The sequence below is a fragment of the Rhagoletis pomonella genome, unplaced genomic scaffold (assembly GCF_013731165.1).
Source record: "Rhagoletis pomonella isolate Grant_MI unplaced genomic scaffold, Rhpom_1.0 Rhpom_scaffold_00005, whole genome shotgun sequence".
In the NCBI taxonomy this organism is placed as follows: domain Eukaryota; kingdom Metazoa; phylum Arthropoda; class Insecta; order Diptera; family Tephritidae; genus Rhagoletis; species Rhagoletis pomonella.
Window position 1 is genome coordinate 52,019,578 of NW_023458559.1, and position 22,993 is coordinate 52,042,570.

A 22,993-nucleotide genomic window follows, 5' to 3' on the forward strand; every position below is an offset into this window, starting at 1 on the left:
GTTTGTAAACTTTCAACTGTATATTTGCAGGTTTTGGACAACTAAGCGAATCCGAAATGCTTCAGCGTGCCATACAATTGTCCACTCATGACTACATTGAAGAGCAAAAACGAAAGTTTTTATTTGGACCATAAGTTGAAATAAAGCACGCTGTTCTTTCAAGATGCTTATTGAAAATAAAACTCGTAGGCGTAAATTATAATACTAAATATAAAACAAAATACTGGATGGAGAATTCAATTCTAACGTAAACACAATACATACATACATATACACGAATATATAACGGAATGAAGGAAAAATATGGTTACTTATTGTAATTATTTCTTAACAATGTGTTTATTTCGATTTTTTTGTTGATTTCCATACGCATTTCATGAATTAAACACTCAGAAATAATACAAATTATATACAATACTGATTTGGACTAGTGATAAACATAATGAAATAACGATGTACCAAGAGCATTGCACATACACCATGAAAATGCGCAAATAATAAAATGTGAAAAAAAAATGATATAAAATTGCCCTAAACTAGACTACTGGATACATATATTTTATTATATAATTTAGCATTCATGTACTGGTAGTTCCAAGGGCTTCCATTGTAGACAGCATTTGCCTGAAAATTTTGTGTATATTAAGTTGGCAAGTCCTTTAAAATTCTTGATAGCTCTTACTCGCTTGAACAGTGCTTGTGTGCAAAACTAGTTAATAATCTTACTGTTAAAAAAAAAACATATACGTATATATTTAAGGACTTATATAAAAACATAATATAATATATGTATCTTTAGTTATTCACACGCAGAATATGTACATATAAGGAGCGTTCGCTATGCACAAAATTTGTACAAGTTGGTACCAATTGTTACCAAATCGTGTTCGTTTAGCCAAAAACCCAGTAAAATTTGCAAGGAGAGAGTAGAGTTTTGACATTTCCTTTGGAGGGGAAGTTGCAAATTCGGAGGCTGGCAGTTGCATAGCGAACACTCCTATACTTGGATCTTAATATCGTAATACGTTTTCATTAAATAACTATTACTATAAACAATATTTTGTGCATTGAACCATGATGGATGTAAAAAGTAAATGCAGCGAATATCTAGAGTTTTGAATATTGCTATTGAAGTCTTTCTTGAAATCTGTATATAAAAAATATTTCTTTGCAAATAATCTGGCTTCTTTTTCATTTCAACTATTTATGTTCTGTAGCTGAATTCATAAATGCATATATCTCGTCGCATTGGAATGTAAATGTGCTAACTACCGCCAAAGAAAATTTACAGCTCAGACCAACAACTACTAATAATTTTTATTTGTTGCCTAGAAATCAAACCCAATATAAAAATAAAATAAATACAGGGCTGTTCGAGTGGCAATCACAACCGCAGTACTCCGCCTATCACGTATCACGTTGGATGTAAAATTCTAGCAATGTGGTATCACTTCAGCAGTTGCAACAGTGTTGCAAATTTTCATCAGTGCTGAAGCACTGCCGCTTTTATTAAAAGCTTCGAACAAGACCACAATAACTCATATTTTCTAGCAGAATGTTGCTTTATAATCAACAAATCTCTGTAAAATTTCTTAAGGTAGTTAGCCGGTTTATACTCCAAGAAGACGATTTGTGTCAATCGGGAATAACAGTTAAAGACGGGAGGTTCACTTAACTTAATGTACCATTGGTGTCGTTCCCACAATAGTGGTGTCTACGTAACCGGAACGACCCAGGTTCCTATCTGACCAGGACTGTCACTCCAGCATCACTCCCCAAAAACTCTGTGGGGAATATGTATGCTGCTACAAAAACTACAATGTCGCAGAACATTCTTACGAGAATTGTCTTTTCGATTTGTAAAATGAATATGAAGGGAATAGTTTCGTTGTCGGTAACCTCTTTGCATGTCTCATCAAAATACCCCGAATAAAGTTGCATTAATGCCGCGATGTGTGAATTTGGTATAACTGCTGGTCGATTTATTACTGTATAAGAGCAGTCGCCCTCTGACTTGCCTGGGCGGATGCTGCTCCACGTGCAAGGGTCTGCTGGGGTGCTCACGTCTGTGGCATCGCACCAGAAACTGCTTGCTGAGCACTTTGTTATGCTCCCTTACGGCAAATATTTGGGCCTCGCTATACAGGTGGTGCTCAGACTATACAGGTGGTGCTCAAAAGGAAGCCTGTTGTCGCACGGAGTGCGGCGTTTCTACATGTCTGAAGCTTCGACCACTGCGTCCAACTAGTGCCCGACGACCAAACAGGCGAAGCATAGTTTAGAACCGGGCGGCCAATTGCCTTGTATGTTGCCTGCTCCTTTGTCTTTGCCCCAGGTGCAGCCGGCGAGCGACATGAGGACCTTGTTGGGAATCTACTTTTTTGACAACCGCGGTTGTGTGCGCGGTAAGGAGAATAGGCTGTCACAAGGTTTCGAAGATAATCGTAACAATTGGTGTCAGAAGTGGGATTGATAAATAAATCCCGAAGGAAAGAAAAGTGGAATTGTTATCCCGGTTGCGAGAGGCTATGGAAGCTGAAGGCATCGACGTGGACAAATACGACTTCCAGGGTAAACCCGACGATGCATCCGCAAAGGACGAACAGAAGGATGAGGCTGCTTGTTCGTCGAAGGATGTGCAGCAGACATCCGGGAAGGTTGAAGAACAGCAAAAGGATCCTAGTTCATCAACAGCTATGGACATGAACACGTTATTGGCTGCCATGTCACAGATGTCATCACAGCTATCATCGCAGATGCAAGTACAGGATACACGCATGTCACAGATGCCATCACAGCTGTCATCTCAGATGCAAACACGGCTTGAAGCACAAAGGTCGCAGTTGTCGTCAGATGTTTCATCGCAGATACAAGCGCTGGAGACACTGTATATAATCAGCGGTATCAGAGCAGATGTCATCACAACTAGAAGCACAGGATGTAAAGATTGCACAAATGAAGGAAAAAATCGAAGAGAGACAGGGCAAAGTCGAGGCTAAGATGGGCGAGTTGGAAGGTCGACTCCGAGACTTGCAGTTGAATCGTCCAGCCGCTTCGACGAACGCTCCCAAGGTAAAAACTCCATCCTTTGACGGCACGATGCCTTTCCAGGTCTTTAAGCTCCAGTTTGAGAAGACAGCTACAGCAAATCACTGGAACATGGAGGATAAATCCGCTGCTCTGTTCGTTGCATTGAAAGGACCTGCAGCGGAAATCTTGCAGACTATTCCTAATTGCGAAAGGAAACGTTACGGTGCGTTAATGGGTGCAGTGGAAAGACGTTATGGTAGCGAGCACAGGAAACAGATTTACCAGATGGAGTTGGAGAACCGCTGCCAAAAACCCAATGAGACTCTACAAGAATTCGTCTCAGAGATCGAGAAGTTGGCTCACTCGGCTATTGGAGACGCATCTGGTGAGCACCTCGAAAGGGTAAAAATCCAGAGGTTCATTAACGGAATGCGGGGCGTGTATAACAAGCGAGAAACATACGCTAATCCAAAGCCAACATTTGCTGAAACGGTTTCGTATGCTCAGACACGTGAAACGGCGGCACTCCTTAATAGATCAGCGTACAAAGCACATCGCGTGGAAGTGGAAACACCGGACGAAACAAATTAAATACTAAACAAGATTATCCAACTGCTGGGCAGAAAAAGCATGGCTCTGGCAAATGTTTTAAATGTGGAAAGCCAGGCCACTTCGCCCGCGATTGCTGCGGAAGTTCCAGTGGGCTCAACAATTCAGCAGAACGCAAACGCAGAGCTGAAGGAGACGAATCCAACTCCAGTCAGTCGTTAAACTAAAACGAGCCAGCAGCAAGGGGCACACGCTGGCTCCCGCATATGAATGCCCCATAATCTCCGTCTCGCGAATTGCCAGAAAAGCGAGCAACGTCACTGTTGGCGGATATGTGGACGGACATGAGCCAGTACTAACTGTGGATACGGGCACTTCACATTCCATCATTCGATCTAATTTGGTCACTAAAGAGGTAAGGCCATTACCTGGAGCAAGGTTGAGGACAGCAACTGGTGAGGACACCCAAGTTCAAGGAGAGAACATGCAAAGTCACAATAGGGAATGTGACGGTGTTACACAAGTTTATAGTCACGGCGATTGTGGATGAAGTCATCATTGGAATAGACTTCTTACTTGATCAAGGTATGCAGATCAACATGAAGAACAGGATTATGACGTATAACAATATGGAAGTGCCCCCTAGATTTGGGTATAATGAACCGTATAGCAGCAAGCGAGTGATCCTAGAGGAAAGCGAGCAGATTCCACCGAAGTCAGAAGCAGTTGTTTGGGCGAAGATTGATGGAGATTGTGGGAGAAACAAATTGTGGGTTGTTGAAGCAACACAAAATTCTACACCGGACGTTCTTATTAGTAAAACCCTGGCTAAGATGGACGCATGCCAGTGCGAGTACTTAATGAATTCAAATCACCAATTAAATTCCGAAGAGGAACTGTACTGGGACAATGTCGAAAGGTAGAGGCAATCTTCAACTGTTGGTGAGAATGACATTGCGGAAGACATAAATGCTTGGACGGAAGGGTTGGAAGAAAAATACCAGTCAAGGCTAAGGAACTTCTCCGCAGATACTCCAACATATTCGACAAGGACGGCAACAAACCAGGCAGGACTAATGTTCTGAAACATCGCCTTGCTACCGGTGATGCAAGGCCGATCCGTCAAGCTCCTCGGAGTGTTCCACTTGCCAAACATGAAGCTGTAAGCCAAATAATGAAAGAAATGAGCGAGAGTGGTGTGATTGAACCATCAGCGAGTCCATGGAGTTCGCCGGTAGTACTTGTGAAGAAGAAGGATGGTCAAATGCGGTTCTGCGTAGACTACCGGAAACTAAACGATGTCACGAAAAATCGATGCCACTCTGGACTCGTTGACTGGAACAAAGTGGTTCTCAACACTCGACCTTAAGAGCGGTTATTGGCAAGTGGAGGTAAGTGACGGGGACAAGGAGAAGACAGCTTTCAGCGTTGGAGACGGTCTGCGGTAATTCACGGTGATGCCCTTTGGATTATGCAACGCTCCTGCCACTTTTGAAAGGCTTGTGGACCATGTGCTTAAGGGACTGCATTGGAAAACCTGCTTGGTGTATCTAGACGACATTATTGTATTGGGTAAAAGCTTCGAGGAACACCTTAACAATTTAGAGGAAGTTTTCCAGAGGATAGCTGGCGCTGGCCTGAAGCTAAGTCCTAAAAAGTGCTCACTGTTCAAAAAGGAGGTGAACTACTTAGGGCACAAGGTGACAACGGAGGGCGTCTGTACTGCGAAGTAAAAGATAGAAGCCATAAAGGATTAACCAAGACCTAGGAACCTGCACGAACTACGAAGTTTTCTTGGGCTATGTACCTACTATCGCCGATTTGTTCCGAATTTCGCCAGCGTTGCTAATAGCCTCTACGAGCTCACGAGGAAAAATAAAGCCTTCGAGTGGATCAAGAAGCAGGAGGACGCTTTCCAGACTCTGAAGGAACGGCTATGTACTGCACCTATGCTAGCGTATCCCGTTCCAGGTGCAACGTTCATTTTGCATACGGGTGCTAGTGGTTATGCCATAGGAGGCGTACTGTCGCAGTTAATTGATGGGCCGGAGAAGGTAGTTGCCTACTATAGCCGGTCGATTGGAAAACCAAAGAGGAACTACTGCGTAACTCGGAGAGAACTACTAGCGTTGGTGGAGTGCGTCAAACATTTCCACAAGTACCTCTATGGGCAACGTTTCCGAGTTCGATCGGACCATGCAGCGCTGAAGTGGCTACTACAGTTTAAGAATCCAGAAGGACAGCTAGCTCGGTGGATTAAGAGACTGCAAAGTTATGACTTCGCGATTGAGCATCGCAAGGGAAGTGTCCACGGAAATGCTGATGCCATGTCCCGTCGACCATGTAGCCTGGAATGTAAATACTGCTCAAAATCTGAGGGCAAAGAAGACATTATAAACGTCCGGCTAACGACAATAACACCAGCGGAAGAGTGGAAGGAAGAACAGCTACGAAAGTGTCAGCAGGAAGATCCAGATCTTTTGATGCACGGACTGGAAGTAGACAGAAAGCCAACTAAGGAGCAAATGGCAGCGGAAAGCCTCATCGCAAAGGCGTACTGGTGGAAATGCTTAAAACTAATATAAGGCTGTTTGCACAGGGTATGGGAAAGTGAAGATGGCCCGTGCTCCCGCAACCTAATAGTAGTACTAAGGGTAAGAATTCCGGATGTACCCAAGGAATTCCACAATGGTCCTAGTGGAGGGCACCTGGGAATCACGAAGACCCTGGAGAAGATAAAACAGGGGTTCTATTGGGTTGGTTGTCGGCAATCGGTCACAGAGTGTATTGCTAACTGCGCGGAGTGTATTCCAGCTAAAGGCCCGAAATCCAGGAGTCATGGTCAGATGAAGCAGTATAACTCAGGTGCACCATTCGAGCGGATGTGACAGTTTTTAGCAAATGAGCCATATCTTCATACCCATGTATGTATGTGCATATGAAAATTTTCGCACACAAATTAAATTTCTTAATCAGCGATATTTGTTCTGATCTATGCATATATTTATGTACATACATAAATACATAGTAGGGATGTTGCGAATGTGGAATTTTAGACGTCTGCGGATGCGAATGCGAATGCGGACGTCAAGTATTTTTAACAAACAATTAAATTAAGTAAATAAATTAAGTTATTTAGGTAAATAGAAAAATTACAAAATTGTAATTTTTAATGTTTTTTTATTTAGTACTCTTCATTCTCATTCCTTTGGCTGTTTCAGAATTTGGGGAACCTGTAACGTCTCAGAGTTTTTAGCGTTCATCAGTAGTTTTTAACCAACTTCCAAAAAAGGAGGAGGTTATCAGTTCGTCGCAATATTTTTTTTTTATGTATATAACCGCATAACTTTGGACCACGTCAACCGATTTTTGCATCGGAAAGGTAGTTTCTCAGAGGTGGTTCCATACTAATCTGGTTTAGATCCGATCATTGGATTATGAAATATATATATATATATTTTTTTTTAAGTCGGTTTTTTTTTTGCTAAAAATTACTTGTAATTTATTTTTAATGCATTCTTTTGCGACTAGTTTGAAAAATTTGTGCTTATTATTTTCCAGGAATGAAAATTTTGAACAAAATTCTGTTTTCAAATTCGTGACGGATGGTGAGGGTCTCAGGTAGTTACGTAATTCTTACCTAATAAAAGGTCAGACCTATAGCTTTTTAATTGTTTGAGCATCGATTCTCTTTATAGCCAAACGTTCACCATTTCTGCTGAAAATCCCTACTGAAGGACCTTAATCTTTGACTTTAAATAGCAAAGAAGGAAAACGTAGGGGTTTACCAAGAAGTTTTTATTATCCAAGGATCCAATGTATATCTCTATGAAAAAGATATTGCCCGCCAAGTGAACAAAATTACTGTTTTTGAAATTTTTCCTACAAATAAATTCTCCAAAGAGCCCCATTTGAAATGGTTGAAACGAATATATCAAAAGCAAATTACGACAATCTAATTTTTTAGTTTTTAAGTCTAGTAGCTTTTTTAGGATTGGTCCAAAAAAATCAGAATGAAGAAAGAGAGAGGTATTTAAAGCACAGAAAAAAGAATATCATTAAAAGGACAATGTTCTCTTTGACGTACGTCAAAGGTCAAGTAGAAGTGCGAACATGTATGACTGTCCACTGGTAGCTCGGTTATATGGCTTAAGAAATAATATGTTTAAACTTTAAAGACATTTTTTATCAAAGTTGATAAATATGGCATTTGACCAGTTTGTTTACACAAATATTCCCATGTGCGGTGCCCGGGCCACGCGACCACAGGCAAAAACTATTGGCTACAATTTGTCACTTTGCCAACATTCGCATTCGCAAAAGCTCCGCATTGATTACTGCGAATGCGAAAGCGAATGCGAATATTCGCAACAACCCTGATACATAGTTATTCATCAAAACGAAAGCAATCATTCGGTGAAGGCCAAACACTGCAATTTCTCTTTTTGCTTTAATTAAAATTGCAAAAATTAAATGTTTGAATAAAATTCCATTTTGTAGTGATAAGATTGCTTGAAAATACACACAAATTTGTACATATGCCATTTATTCCATGGAATATATACATACATCCCTACAGTTAACCGAAAAGAAGTCTACAATTAAAAGACAGCTTCTGACTATTGCACTATAAGCATACAAATCTATGTACGTATGTATGTATACCATATTTGATACAAAAGAAAGAACTTAATACATATTGCAAAATAGGTCTTTATTTAGTTTTAATTAACTTACTACCTGCTCGCGATAACTCTTACATTGATTAAACCGAGAATTGCTTATATTATGTTGCCGCCGTGAAAAGAAACCGATCAGTCTTTAAAGATTTCCGGGGCACTTTGCATCTCAATATACAATAAAAATGCGAAACGGTATGTACTTAAGGATTTCTGCTCCTAGCTCCGTTTATTCAAACTGACACTATTATTGCAGTGTTTTATGGAATTCTTGTATGGCTGCTGTATGCGAACTGCAAGGCCGTAAAAGATCCTTGCGAAGGTCTAGAGGATGGCACACGCTTATCTCATGCCATTCAGTGTGATCGGTTTGTAATTTGTAAGGGCCAAAGGATGTTCTCGGTTGGGAAATGTCCCCGTGGATTGCACTTCAATCGACGTCTTGGAGTTTGTGATTTCAAGCAACGCGCTCGATGTGATGTAGCCTTGGTGTTACCAAGCCTCGGGATAGAGTCAAGAGTAAGTGAATGTTGCGGTGACTGCTGCGGCTGTTGCAATAAAATACCGAGTCCTGATGTGTCCTCAGTCCCAGATGCTGCATCCTTACCTGCTGCGCTTTCAACGCCCGATGCTCCTGCATTACCATATCAACCATTAACTGGCCCATCAGGCACAAATTGCAGCCATAAAGGCGTATGCAAAGGTCAACCAGATGGCGCCATGTTTCCTGATCCTGGCTCAAACGGCTATATAGTTTGTCAATGTGAATGTGAAATTGCAATGCCTTGCCCTTCTGGCTTAATTTTTAATTCTGTGTTGAAAGTTTGCGATTGGCCGGAAAGCACTTCAGGAACTTTGAGTACACCAACTACTACAACACCAACTTCCGTTCCATCTTCGACAGCAACCATTGCATCTACCACTGACACTTCATCAACGCCTACGGACTCGTCTACCCCAGACGCATCTTCAAACTCAACTTCGGACACATCTCCAATACCGATTGTCACATCTACTACTTCCGAGACATCCTCAACATCAAGTGCTACATTTCCTTCCGACACTTCCACAACACCAACAGCATCTTCGACACCAGATATTCCTCCAGCCTCAACTACAAGTGCTACATTTCCTTCGGACACTTCCACAAAACCAACAGAATCTTCCACACCAGACACTTCTCCTACTCCAACAGTCACAAGTTTTACGACATCTTCGGACATTTCTTCGACAGCAATGAACACTTCGACACAAGATACATCTACTAGCACAAGTGGCACCAATCCTTCAGATACATCTTCATCATCAAGTGTCACAACAACATCTTCCGTCCCTTCTTCGACTTCTAACACATCGACAACACTTCCTGATATAAGCACGTCAGCCAAGCCTTCAACACCAAGTGGCCCTGCTACGGGTCCATCAGGTACAACTTGTAATAACAAAGGTGTATGTGATAATCAACCAGATGGTGCCATGTTCTCAGATCCCGATTCAAATGGCTATATAGTTTGCCAATGTGAATGTGAAATTCCAATGCCCTGCCCTTCTGGCTTAATATTTAACTCAGTGCTGAAAGTTTGCGATTGGCCAAGCTCTGGCGATCAAAAACCCATCATACCGTCAACCGGCCCATCGGGAACCGTATGTAACAATAAGGGCAAGTGTGATGGTCAGAAAGATGGCACTTTGTTTTCAGATCCTAAATCAAGTGGCTATATAGTATGTCAATGCGAATGTGAGATTTCTATGCCTTGCCCGGGTGGTTTAGTATTTAATCCGAATGTGAACGTATGTGACTGGCCCATGGCCTTCGTTTAGATCGACAGATGTTAAAATATCATATTAGACAAATGGGTTGCATACATACTTACATACATATATATTTACAAATATTCGAGTGTGTAAATTCATAAATAAAAGTTATCTGCTAAACCCATGTCTATTTTCAGTGGTTTTACATTTTACATGCACTGAGTGAAGATACTAACGGGTGATCCATCTAAACCTTTTTTAATTTTAAATAAAATATTAAAAACAGAACTGGAAAATGGAAGCTTTATTATTACCCAAAAGAACAGTCTCAGAAATTTACTTTTTAAAAATAATTTCATTCAAATGTTGGCAACGGCTAAGCTGCCGGTGGTCTATTCGAAGGTCCAATTTTCAATTACTCTCCAGCATTGCTACCGGTATATCGTGAATTACGCGAGTGATGTTGGCTTCCAAATTTCGAATTACAGCTGGCTTATTACATAACCCCAAAGAAAGTAATCCAGAGGTGTGATATCACACGATGACACGGTACTGGCATTAGTTGTTTAAGAAAGCGGTGTTGGGGTAGTACCGTTTTTATGATGAACTGTCAAATAATATTGAATAAAAATAAGATGACAGTATGACACTAGTCACACGTGGTTGTTTAAATAAAAGCGAATTAAAAATGGTTAAGATGGATCAACAAGTAGGCAAGTCTAAGTTCGGGCGGAGCCGAACATTAAATACCCGACACAAGTATTAAATATATGTTTTTCACCTTTCCGAAAACTACCGATAGATGGTAAGCGATAGGACGTTCAGTTAGATATAATGAGATAAAGTTATATAGTCATTTGTGGGCGGTGCCACGCCCATTTTTCAAAATTCCAAATAATGTTACTTATTTTCAACGGATTGTTGTTAGTATCCATTTTGAATAAATTAGCGTCCTTAAATTTCAAAATATTGAAATTTCAAGCATTTCTCAAATTTACCGTTGTATGTAATTTTAGTCCGATTTCAATAGTTTTCAACGTTTTGCTTTTATGTGGAAAGCACAATAACCATGCCGAGTTTGGTACAAAATGGTAGAACGGTTACCGAGATACATACATATATGTGATCATAAGTGGACGGTGCCACGCCCATTTTCCAAAATGTTATCATACATGTGTTTCTTGGTAAAAAATTATTGCAAGCATAATTTTGAATAAATTAGCTTTAGTATTTACTTATTTATCGAAGATTTCATATTTCTCTCAATTACCCACATCCTAGGGCGTAGTTATTGTCCGGTAAGTTTGGGAGAAATTGGTGGCGCGGTTACAAAGATATATACATATAATCATAAGTAAGCAAGGCTACGCCCATTTTTCAAATATTTACAATATTCCTAAAAATAATTGTAAATATATGTAAATTTTGAGCGAATAAGCTTCAGTAGTAACTAAAATATCGCAGTTTTCTTATTTCTGAAAACTACCGTTATATGGGAGGTAGGCGTGGTCCGTCCTACGCCTGCACGTACCAAGTTGCGTTAAGATATCTCAATTTTTACTCGAGTTATCGTGTGCACAGACGGACGGACGGACAGACAGTCACCGCTTGATCGATTTCTCTTTTCATTCTGATCATTTATGTATATATTTGTCTATATCTATCTCGATTCGTTTTGCCTGTTACAAACAACCGTTATGTGAACAAAGGTATAAGTGCGCTCGGGTATAAAAAGGTCCTGAATGATTTTCTTTTAAAATCCAGTTTTGTGCGAGAGTCAATAGGTTACTCACTAAAGTCTTATACGAATTTTAATATAACTACTGCAGCATAAAAGTTGCTACAGTCTTCAACCAAAATCGTGTTCAAACGAAAAACGGAACCAAGCAACCTGAATTTCTATTACTTTCAAGGCGAATTCATATTAGGTGGTGTTGCTAGAACAGCTGCTTTAATTCGCCGCGGTACACATATATCAAAACTACTTATGAGTGAGTGCGTAAGTAAGAGTTTTCTGTCCCTCTTCCTCCTTGAGAGAAGAATAGCAGAAATTTGACAATTGTGTACCGAAAGCGAAAACAAAACACAAATGTAGTTTTTGTTTTTGTACTACCGCTACCACCTTTATATGAATTCGCCTTGATTAAGTTTTTCTTTTCATCAAGAAACAAAAATGTGTGGAATATTCCATACTTTCACTTGGAGACAGAATTGTCCATTGTGCGTAACTACTAGGAAGGTAACGACATATATATATATTTTTAATTTTGACTTATTAACTCCAACATAGTTTTTTCCTAAAAGCGCCAAATAGAGCTGCAAAACTATCGATTGTACTATCGATAGTTTTATTTTTGGAAAAACATCGATTGTTTTCGGGCGATAGTCGATAGTTTTAATAGGGCCGATGCATTAAGATTTATTGACCTTTACTTCAATAAAGAACGCTGGCGAGTTGAACTTATGAAAATATTTAGAATTTCACGCTAAGATGTAATATTTATATATACTTAAATATGTGCAATATTTATATTTACATATGTACATATGTATATATTATACACATTTTGTTCGGAGTTGAAGATTCCCTACATATACAACACGATAGTATACGATACTATCAAAAATATCGATAGTATTTTTCAAACTATCGAATGGCGTCACTATCGATAGTTTTGCAGCTCTACGGCCAAACACTTAGCAACAGTGTTAGCGCCAAAATGTTATTATTATTATTATAACATATGCACATACATACGTATGCATGTAAATGCATTTACGTAAAATAAGTTCAATTAGCAATTAGGGTTTTACTTGAAGTAATATCGGGCTTAGTGAAATCTTAAGCGTAGATAATGAAAATGATATTAAATAAAAAATATTAATAATAAAGACTACTGAATGAAATTAAGTTTTTTTTTTTTTTTTGCTGACAGAATTAAGTACTATTTTATAAAAAGCCCATATTAGCTGCACTTTTTTTTCAAAACGTAATGGGTATTTGCAAACTGCTTTTTTTCAGGCGAAATAATGAGAAGAGCCACTGTAGTAAAGAAGATTTTTATCAAAAAATTGCAAAAACAATGATGAACATTTTGATAACTACCACAGATGCTGTGGCCGAATCGATATGGTTCGATAAGGTAGTCTTTAACAATAAACACACATGTTGCACTTGCATACATATGTATGTATGTTTGAGTATACATAGTACATGTAGGCGGTATTTCCTAGTTGAATGCAATCAAAAACAATTATGATTTAATTGCAATTAAGCATTGTTTTTCGACCTATATAAATAGAATGGACTAGCTATGAGGCCACCATAGTGTTTTGTTTAGTGGAAACGGAAGTTACAGTAGCAGACCATATTTTAACCATCGCAGAATGCTAAAAGGTTTGTTTCAGTCGCCAAGCATTTTTGAAAGTTCTACATTGGCCGATCTAATTGGATTATTGTTATTGCAGTTATAACGTTAGCAGTCTTGGTGCTAAGCGTGGAGGCGAATTATGTGAGCGAACCAAGGTGCACTAATTCGATAATCGGTAGCAGACACCCCCATTTTTTGGAATGCTCCAAATTTGTAATATGTGTTAAGACATGGTTTGGTCGGGTTCAAAGCTGTCCAAGTGGATTGCATTTTAATGCAGAAGAGGCGGTATGCGACTATCCATCCCGGGCCGGATGTGCCATGGAAAGATCTCTTGTGAAACCTAGTTGCGAATGTGATTGCAGTGTATGTTGCCCAACTAGTGTGCCTTGCGATACTTCAACTTCAACATCACCTTCGGCTCCAACTTCCCCAATAACAGAGGCTCCTTGTGAAACGCCAAGTCCAACATCTACGCCTTCATTCCATTCAACTGCAACAATCTCAACAGCGCCACAAAGTCCCAGTACCCCAACAGCCACCCCATGCAAAACGACTACCATTAGTTCCCCAACCCCCACAGGGGAATCTCATACGCCTACAGTAGACTCGCCAACACCTACCGTTGGCTCTCCTACATCTACTGATGCCTCCCCAACTCCTCCAGCTGATTCTCCTGCGCCTACTGCCGAATCTTCTACACCTAATGGAAGCTCGGCCACGCCTGCAGATGCCTCATCAACACCTTCAGGAGGCGCTTCTACGCCAACTCCTACGGAAGGCTCTCCCACGCCTAGTGAAGGCTTATCAACGCCTTCAGGAGCATGTCCTACATCCACAGATGCCTCGCCAACTCCTACAGTGGACTCTCCCACACCTAGTGGCGGCTCATCAACACCTTCAGGAGGTCTTCCTAAACCTACTGATGCTTTGCCACCTCTTGAAACCGACTCTCCTACGCCTACTCACGCCTCGCCAACTCCTACATCAGACTCTCCTACGCCTACTGGCGATTCTCCTTCATCAACTGCAGGCTCTTCAACGCCTTCAGGAGGGTCTCCTGCACCAACTCCTACGGCTGACTCTCCCACGCCTAGTTCAGGCTCATCAACACCTTCAGGATCATCTCCTACATCCACAGATGCCTCGCCACCTCCTACAGCGGACTCTTCTACGCCTACTGGCGGCTCTCCTACACCTACTGGAGGCTCATCAACGCCTTCGGGAGCAACTCCTACGGCAGACTCTCCCTCGCCCAGTGAAGGCTCATCAACACCTTCAGGAGCATCTCCTACACCTACAGATGCCTCGCCAACTCCTACGTCTACTGGCGGCTCATCAACGCCTTCAGGCGGGTCTTCTACGCCAACTCCTACGGCTGACTCTCCCACGCCTAGTCCAGGCTCATCCACAACTTCAGGAGCATCTCCTACATCCACAGATGCCTCGCCAACTCCTACGGCGGACTCTCCTACGCCTTCTAGCGGCTCTCCTACTCCTTCTGGAGGTTCATCAACGCCTTCAGGAGCAACGCCTACGGCAGACTCTCCGACGTCTAGTGAAGGCCCATCAACACCTTCAGGAGCGTCTCCTACACCTACAGATGCCTCGCCAATTCCTACGACAACTGGCGACTCGCCTCCACCTACTGGAGGCTCTTCTACGGCAGACTCTACCACGCCTAGTGAAGGCACATCAACACCTACAGGAGCAACTCCTACGCCCACAGATGCGTCGCCAACTCCTACGTCTGACTCTCCTTCTCCAACACCCATAGAAGTGTCTCCAACACCCACAGATGGGTCTACTTCCTCGGGCTTGCCAACACCAACAATACCTGCACCCACAGGAGGAACTATCGACTGTGATCCAACATGTTGCAATACAACTGAAGGCTATACTCACGTTCTGGAAGGTAATTGCCAGAAATTCGTAGTTTGCGTGGGCGGAAAAGAAAATATATTTACTTGCTCCAATAATTTGCAATACAATTCGGCGACTGGGCAATGTGACTATCCGAATAATGTGAACTGTACATGGCCCCAAGCCCCACCAAGTGGGCCCTCGGCTGGCCCGTCTGGAACTTATTGTGAAACTGGAGGACGCTGCGTGGGTCAACCTGATGGCACCTCCTTTGCTAGCGAAACGGATGCGTGTAGCTCCGACTACATTGTATGCCAATGTGAGTGCGAGGTGAAACGCAGTTGTTCATCTCAATTGATGTTTAATGTCAAGTTAGGGGTCTGTGATTGGCCCACAAGTTTCGGTTGTTAACTCATTAATTGGTAATTGGTATACATACATACATATGTAATACATAAATACATACATATGTACTTTTTGTGAAATAAACATGTACATGAATGTAGTAAAAGCCTTCAAAATCAAAGCGTACATAAAATATGTTAGGCCAAATTATAGCTCTTTGAGCGTCAAAGTGCGAAAACCTTTCCCAACAACAAAATATCTTCAACTAACGTCAACAATCTTTGAAATTATTAAATTTTATTTCTCAATTGATATAAATGCAAGGAAAAATGTTTTTTTTTTCATTATCTAGAGAGTCCGGCACATTCTGCAATTGAAGGCCGTTCACAACGTGCATATCGTGGACTGAACTGGTATCCTTCTGGGCAAAATAATGACAAAACTTGATCGCGCATACAGAAAATGAACCGGCTACAATCGCCCGGGTAGGGGAGCAAAGTCCCATCATTACTCGAAGCGCAAATATTATCTACGTGGCTGTCATCGATGTCAGTCGATATAGCATCCTTAGTCAGTTTGCCTTTCTCAAAATCATTCACCGTTTCCGTTTTTCCATTTGGTTGACGGTCCAGCTTGTTTAAATCAAATGGAATGACGCAACGGGCCATCGTCGGGTCCTGACATAGGCCACGTGTTGCATTGAAATGCAACATTGGAGGGCAAGTCCGGCGATAAGGTCGCTGATATATGCACACATAGTATTGCGTACACGAGTTCGATTTAGGCAGCAGTATACCGGTTGGCAGGTTATTGCAGATTGCACCAGCACTCAGATCGGCGATTACTTCATTGGGACTTTTCGGTTTCGGCAACGATGGACGAGCAACCAACTTAGTTATTGCTGATGTTGTTGCAGATATTGCATTTTCGATTGGTGGATTGTTGCTGGAACAGCCGACTTTCAGCGGATGATCGCAAAGTCCGGTGCGGGCATTAAAGTGATAGAATCCGCCACATGAGCTAGCTATGGCATGGCCATCGACACAAATGAAAAAACCTGCGCAGGATCCCGGCATGGGTATAAGAACGCCATTTTGATTACGACAAATTGCCGGGAAGCTATATGCGCCTGTCTGTTGCTGCAATGATAGAAAAAGAATATATTTACGTGCATATGTGAATGTGTGTACATAGACATATATAATCAATACCTACTTCGAGGCTCTTTCCCAGGCTGTAGCTATGTACGAGGGCAAGAGATAGTATAATTATATAGGAACACTTCATCTTTTTTGTCCCGAAAGTAAGTTTTCCGGATGATATCAGTAGTTACTTTCCTAAGTGCGCAAAATTGTGGCGAGAATATTCAAATGGAAACAACGAATTGAGCTACCGTACAGCGTTTTCGTTATTTATAAACTGTTTTGCTTATAAATGCTTACAAACAAAACATATCTTTTGCAAATACGTATGTAATTTCATCTAAGATTGAGTTGGAAATGCTGCCTAATTGCTGGAGCACTATGGAATTGCTCATTAATATTTCGATATTAGTTCGTAGTATATGTGTTTGTATATGCATATGCGTGTACATTAGGGTGGTACAAAAAAAAACAAGTAAAGTCGGAATATTAATGCTCTTGCAGCTTGTTCCATACCAAAAAATTTTAGCCATATTTTTTTATTTAGAGGTCTCGCAAAGCGCTCGAACTTTTCCATGTACATATTTTATATGGGGAAAAACAACTTTTCGTAGAAAGGGTATAGAGCACGATAAAATCAATATTTTTCTATCGGTAAACTCTGCTTATCTTCAGGAGATGCCCAATAATAATAACAAATTGTTTATTTAAAAATTTTTTCATAGTAACTATATTTCATAGGTCCGCCAAAATCCGGATAAAATGCAATGGGGGACCAATTAAAAATCTTTAGTATTAAAAAATGGATAAATAAACAATTGGGTATTATTTTTGGCAGTCTCCTGAAAAGAAATAAAGTTTTCTGATCGAAATATATTGATTTTCGAGAATTCCATACCATTTCTACAAAAAGTTATTTTTTTCGTATTTTTTCGGGAAACTCTGAGCGCTTTGAGCACCCTCTAAATATTTTTTGATTTCAAATTAAACAAAAGAAAATTGGGGTATATTTTTTCAATATAGAACAATCCTAGGGGTTGAGAGCATTAAAATTCCGACTTTAATTCTTTTTGGACCACTCTAATGTACGTGTATAGATAATAATAGTATTTTGGCGCTTACACTTTTGCCAAGTCTTTGGCCCAGCTTCTCACCCAATTTGTGGTGTGCGTCCTGAAGTCATAACACAAATGGAGGGACCTACAATTTTACGCTGCCTCCGAACGACGGCAAATGGTTTTATGAGAAGCTTTGTTTGGGTCAGGTATCGAGCACAGGTCCTACAGAGTGGTAGTCCGCACCTCAAACCACTCAGCCATAGCGGCCGCATACATAAAAACTTAATTATGTATGTATTCTAATGTAGACGAGGTGAGCTGTATTTTACGCTACAGATAGCATATCGCACTATCTCTTAGGGAATGAATTTGCCACAACAGGAGTTGTGTGTAGAAAAGAAATTATAAACAAATGGGTAGCGCAAACGCTAATTTAACTATGTATACATACATACAAATATAAGTACATATGTACATATACATAAATATACATACATACATAAGTGCAGTGTTCTCGCAATTATGTGAACACCGCTTATCATGAACAGCCTTTGTTTTAACATTGACTACTCTGTAACGTGGACAAAAATTTAGTCAAATTGTCTATATAAAGAATACATGTCGTTACCTAAAGGTGGCCAAGTCCACTTTTTTCCAAAAATTTAGTTTTTGATGCAAAATGATATTTTTCGTCTCTACTGAATAATTTCAAAACAATATTTCGTTTGGATGATTTGGTTTGACTTTTATTTGATTTGATGTTATTTTACATTTCGAATTAACCTTTTGTTTTAGTTTTTTGTTTTAAATGCAACGGTATTCAAGTAGCAGAGCTGTAAAATGATTGAATCAGTAAGACCTGCATTCACTCAAAATTTTGATCGGTTGTATAAAAAAAAACCTCATTCCTGAGTGGCTTAAATTATTTTGAAACAAAAATAAACGTAATGTGTTATTGAATGGTAGAGTTCCATTCAGTGTAGAATGTGAATGTAATAGATGCACTCGCAATCATCGTGATTGTAAATTTTGGTTGAATGCAAACACCTGTGATCATTCAATAGTACACTGAAAAAAAAAATGCCTCGACACTAAAAGAAAATCTTTATAGTAGAAAATAGTCGATGCTTTTGCTTATCCACCACTGCTACAAATTGGTAAAGCATTATCTATGACCAAAAGTACTTAACAGCTTTAGATATTCAGTCCATGCTTTTAAAAGCCAACTGCATATCGGTAAAGGAAACTTGCGCTCAATTGTATATAACGAACTAATTTTTTATTTGTACAAAGCGATATTTTTATTTCCCAATACCAGGCGCTCATATATATGAAGTAGCAGGCTTTCTATACGCATAAATTTGTTTGGAGAACTTTTTAATTTTTATGTTTTTTTTTGTAGAGGCATTTAAACTTTACATAGCAGAATTTTGGAAATTTAAAAATTTATGGAAACAATTTCGTACGTGTTTCGTATTTTTTGTTGTACCAACTTTTTCAAAAAAAATTCAGCTTTTGACTTTGGAAAAATAAAACAAATAAAATTAACTGCTGCCTCCGTGGATATTGCAACACACGGAATAGATGTAAGGATGCAGCTATCAGAGCCACCGCACGCCACAGACTTTATCGGCCGCCTATTTAAATAGTAGGGCTCGCTTGAAATATGTATGGAGGTGCGCACAGTACCTACACCAGCTTAATCGCTCCGACCAATTAGTTGTTGTGCAATGGAAAGACTAGCGCGCCCAACTAAATCGGCGGCCGATAAAGTCCGTGGTGTGCGATGGATCTAATCCATTATAAACATGAAATATTGCCGTTATATTTTTATTTTTATGATTTTTATTCATGTGATTAGCGGTGGCAAAAATGTATGTATTAAAAATGAAGTGATCAGTTATGAAACATATAAAACTTTACATGTTCTTTTAAAAAATATCTAAAATAACAAGCGAAAATCCCCCAGTGGCTAACTTGCGTGTTTGTCACAGACACGGGTTATGTCAAAAATTTTTAAGTGAAACTACCTTCTAAAAATTATTGTATCATGCTTGATACTTCACTTGTATGAGCGCCTGGTATTGGGGAAATGAAAATATCGTTTTGTACAAATAAAAACTTGTCATACAGAGTGGCCACGTGAACATGGGCACATAAGTATGTATTTTAAAAATGGACATTATATGTACATACATATGTATGTGGATAAATCGTGAACTGAATGAGGACGTTGATGGTTGTTATGCATGATTACATAATTCATATTATGAATATTTTCCATCTTTTAAAGAATTTTACACCCTCTTTTTAAACAACCAACATGGCTTTGCCCGCGCAACCGCTGTACATTGATCGCGTATCACATCGATTTCGTTGTAAAGCTTTTAGGCTTCATTATACCATTATCTGTGATACCCAATCTAAACATACATATGTACATGTGTATTTTTCTGAGTGTATACAATTTTATTGAAACTGCGTGAATATTATTTGAATGAATAAAAATAGTTGTACTTATTATTCTTTATAGTTTATTTTACTTCGTTGCAATTTCATCATATATTTTCTCTGCAGCATAATTAAATTTACTAACTCACCTTTTCAACAAAAAAAAAAAAATTGGCATAAATAACTACGGTTGGCCTTTATTTTCGTAGCGATTTCATTTCTCACAGTCATTAACCGTAAGCTGAATCACATAAAACGCTTTCACAGTGATATATCACATAAAGTAAATAATAAATGGTTAATAATAGAAAAAGTGACAATGTGTTTAATGTGGACCAGTTATTTTCGGTCTCTGGGTTTTAATTAGTTCACGGTATCGCCATTGCACTGTAAAAACATATGTACACATACACAAAAAGGTACGAAAAAATCCAAAGCAATCACAAAATGTTTATACATAATCTATCGGTAGAGATCTATTCGCGACCGCAGCTGTTAGCGATTCCCTACATTTACCTGTACTCGTACGCACTGCTGATTGTGTTTGCATATTTGTACACTAATTGTACGAGTATCTACCGTGCGAAAAGATGAAAAATAGTATATGTAAGTATGTATGGTACCGCGTTGCATCGAGAAATGCTTCATAAGAAAATTTAAAAGAAATTTCCAAGTTACTTGTAAAAAGTATGTACTCAGGTCTATTACAGGGGTGGGCAAGGCCGAGGCTGAAAAGACCCACATGTAAACTCTAAATGCTACAAAGAGCCACAAAAAAACAACAAAAACAGAAATTTTATTTTTAAAGAAATCTATTATTAGAAATGAAAAACATTAATTTTATTATTATTCAAATGTACGTAAGATAGATATTAAAGAAAATTCAAAAGATCCCTTTGGCCAAATTTTCAAAATCTGGGTTTACGCCGGTTAAAGCCGTTCGAAACACTTCAAATGGCAAAAAATGTTTTCTATAGATGTTTACCTTTTGAAAATGAACATCGAGCTTATTATTTTGATACCATTGTTAGGGCCAATTTCGTAATGAAACACTTAAAGCTCCTTTTGCACAAGTTTCCTTTTACTTTATGTGCCATTTAAATGTACTTTAAACATGAAGTGTTTTCCTAATGCAATGGCAATTGAATAATAACAAAAGGTTCATTTAAATGGAAATGATTGTCATAAATATGTAATTATAACTACTAAAATTACATACTTTTTTCTTACAAAAGGGACCTTTATGCCATTTAAATTTCCCTTTTGGGTATTTAACCAAAGTACCTCTTATGGGCATCTTTATCTTTAAAGTGGCTTTATAAGATCGATCAGCAAAATAAAGCATCATTTAAACTTTAAAATAATCTTTGATTTTATTATGAAATCGGTCCTTATTCTTCTACTGAGTTTGCTTTTACCACTAAAGCCCTAGATATGTATACATGTCAGCTATCAGTGACGCAAATTGTTTGATGGCCAGTATTTTAGTTTTGTATTTTTTTGTTTTTGAGCTTGTTATTCGAATAACAAGCATATTTTCAGGCGATATACAGTGATCGGACTTCTACTACATTGTGGTAGATCTGCCACTTTTTGGAGCATCTACCACATCTACCACACAAGGTCTGAAATCTACTACATATTCGCGTTTTTGAGTAGTTTTATTTTTGCTCGACATAATTTTCTTAATTTTAAGAGCAAAAATTGTCCAACATTAAACACTATATGGTTACAAGAATTATATAATACAAGATTCCGCATTCCCAGTGGCGGTGAAATTCCTCAAGTAAAAGTAAACAAAGCCGAATGGGAGGATAAAATAAACTATAAAATAAATTTTCTCAAACGGCGATTTTTTTGAAAGTATATAACGGGTGATTTTTTTGAGGTTAGGATTTTCATGCATTAGTATTTGACAGATCACGTGGGATTTCAGACATGGTGTCAAAGAGAAAGATGCTCAGTATGCTTTGAAATTTCATCATGAATAGACTTACTAACGAGCAACGCTTGCAAATCATTGAATTTTATTACCAAAATCAGTGTTCGGTTCGAAATGTGTGTTATCGACAAATTTTGTTCAGCGATGAGGCTCATTTCTGGTTGAATGGCTTCGTAAATAAGCAAAATTGCCGCATTTGGAGTGAAGAGCAACCAGAAGCCGTTCAAGAACTGCCCATGCATCCCGAAAAATGCACTGTTTGGTGTGGTTTGTACGCTGGTGGAATCATTGGACCGTATTTTTTCAAAGATGCTGTTGGACGCAACGTTACGGTGAATGGCGATCGCTATCGTTCGATGCTAACAAACTTTTTGTTGCCAAAAATGGAAGAACTGAACTTGGTTGACATGTGGTTTCAACAAGATGGCGCTACATGCCACACAGCTCGCGATTCTATGGCCATTTTGAGGGAAAACTTCGGAGAACAATTCATCTCAAGAAATGGACCGGTAAGTTGGCCACCAAGATCATGCGATTTGACGCCTTTAGACTATTTTTTGTGGGGCTACGTCAAGTCTAAAGTCTACAGAAATAAGCCAGCAACTATTCCAGCTTTGGAAGACAACATTTCCGAAGAAATTCGGGCTATTCCGGCCGAAATGCTCGAAAAAGTTGCCCAAAATTGGACTTTCCGAATGGACCACCTAAGACGCAGCCGCGGTCAACATTTAAATGAAATTATCTTCAAAAAGTAAATGTCATGGACCAATCTAACGTTTCAAATAAAGAACCGATGAGATTTTGCAAA

At 39.4% G+C, this 22,993-nt stretch overlaps 3 protein-coding genes across 3 annotated transcripts in view; all 3 read left to right on the forward strand.

The window, feature by feature from the left end:
- LOC118739170 (OTU domain-containing protein 5-A) overlaps nucleotides 1–1,178 on the forward strand; it is a gene marked incomplete in the record, with an annotated part of 44,874 nt that extends 43,696 nt beyond the window's left edge. Inside the window, 1 exon segment of the mRNA XM_036470355.1 lies at nucleotides 268–1,178.
- A 6,724-nt stretch (nucleotides 1,179–7,902) lies between these two features.
- On the forward strand, nucleotides 7,903–10,273 carry LOC118739171 (flocculation protein FLO11-like). Its single transcript, XM_036470356.1, has 2 exons — nucleotides 7,903–8,453; nucleotides 8,515–10,273. Exons 1-2 carry the CDS (start codon nucleotides 8,444–8,446, stop codon nucleotides 10,077–10,079), a joined length of 1,575 nt encoding a protein of 524 aa, XP_036326249.1. The 5' UTR covers nucleotides 7,903–8,443; the 3' UTR covers nucleotides 10,080–10,273.
- Nucleotides 10,274–13,000: 2,727 nt separating this feature from the next.
- Nucleotides 13,001–22,993, forward strand: part of LOC118740146 — an 18,596-nt gene continuing 8,603 nt past the window's right edge. Inside the window, exon 1 of the mRNA XM_036471640.1 lies at nucleotides 13,001–15,629. Within this exon, the coding sequence (XP_036327533.1) occupies nucleotides 13,706–15,629 (1,924 nt within the window). The 5' untranslated portion in view covers nucleotides 13,001–13,705. The remainder of the gene's footprint in view (nucleotides 15,630–22,993) is intronic.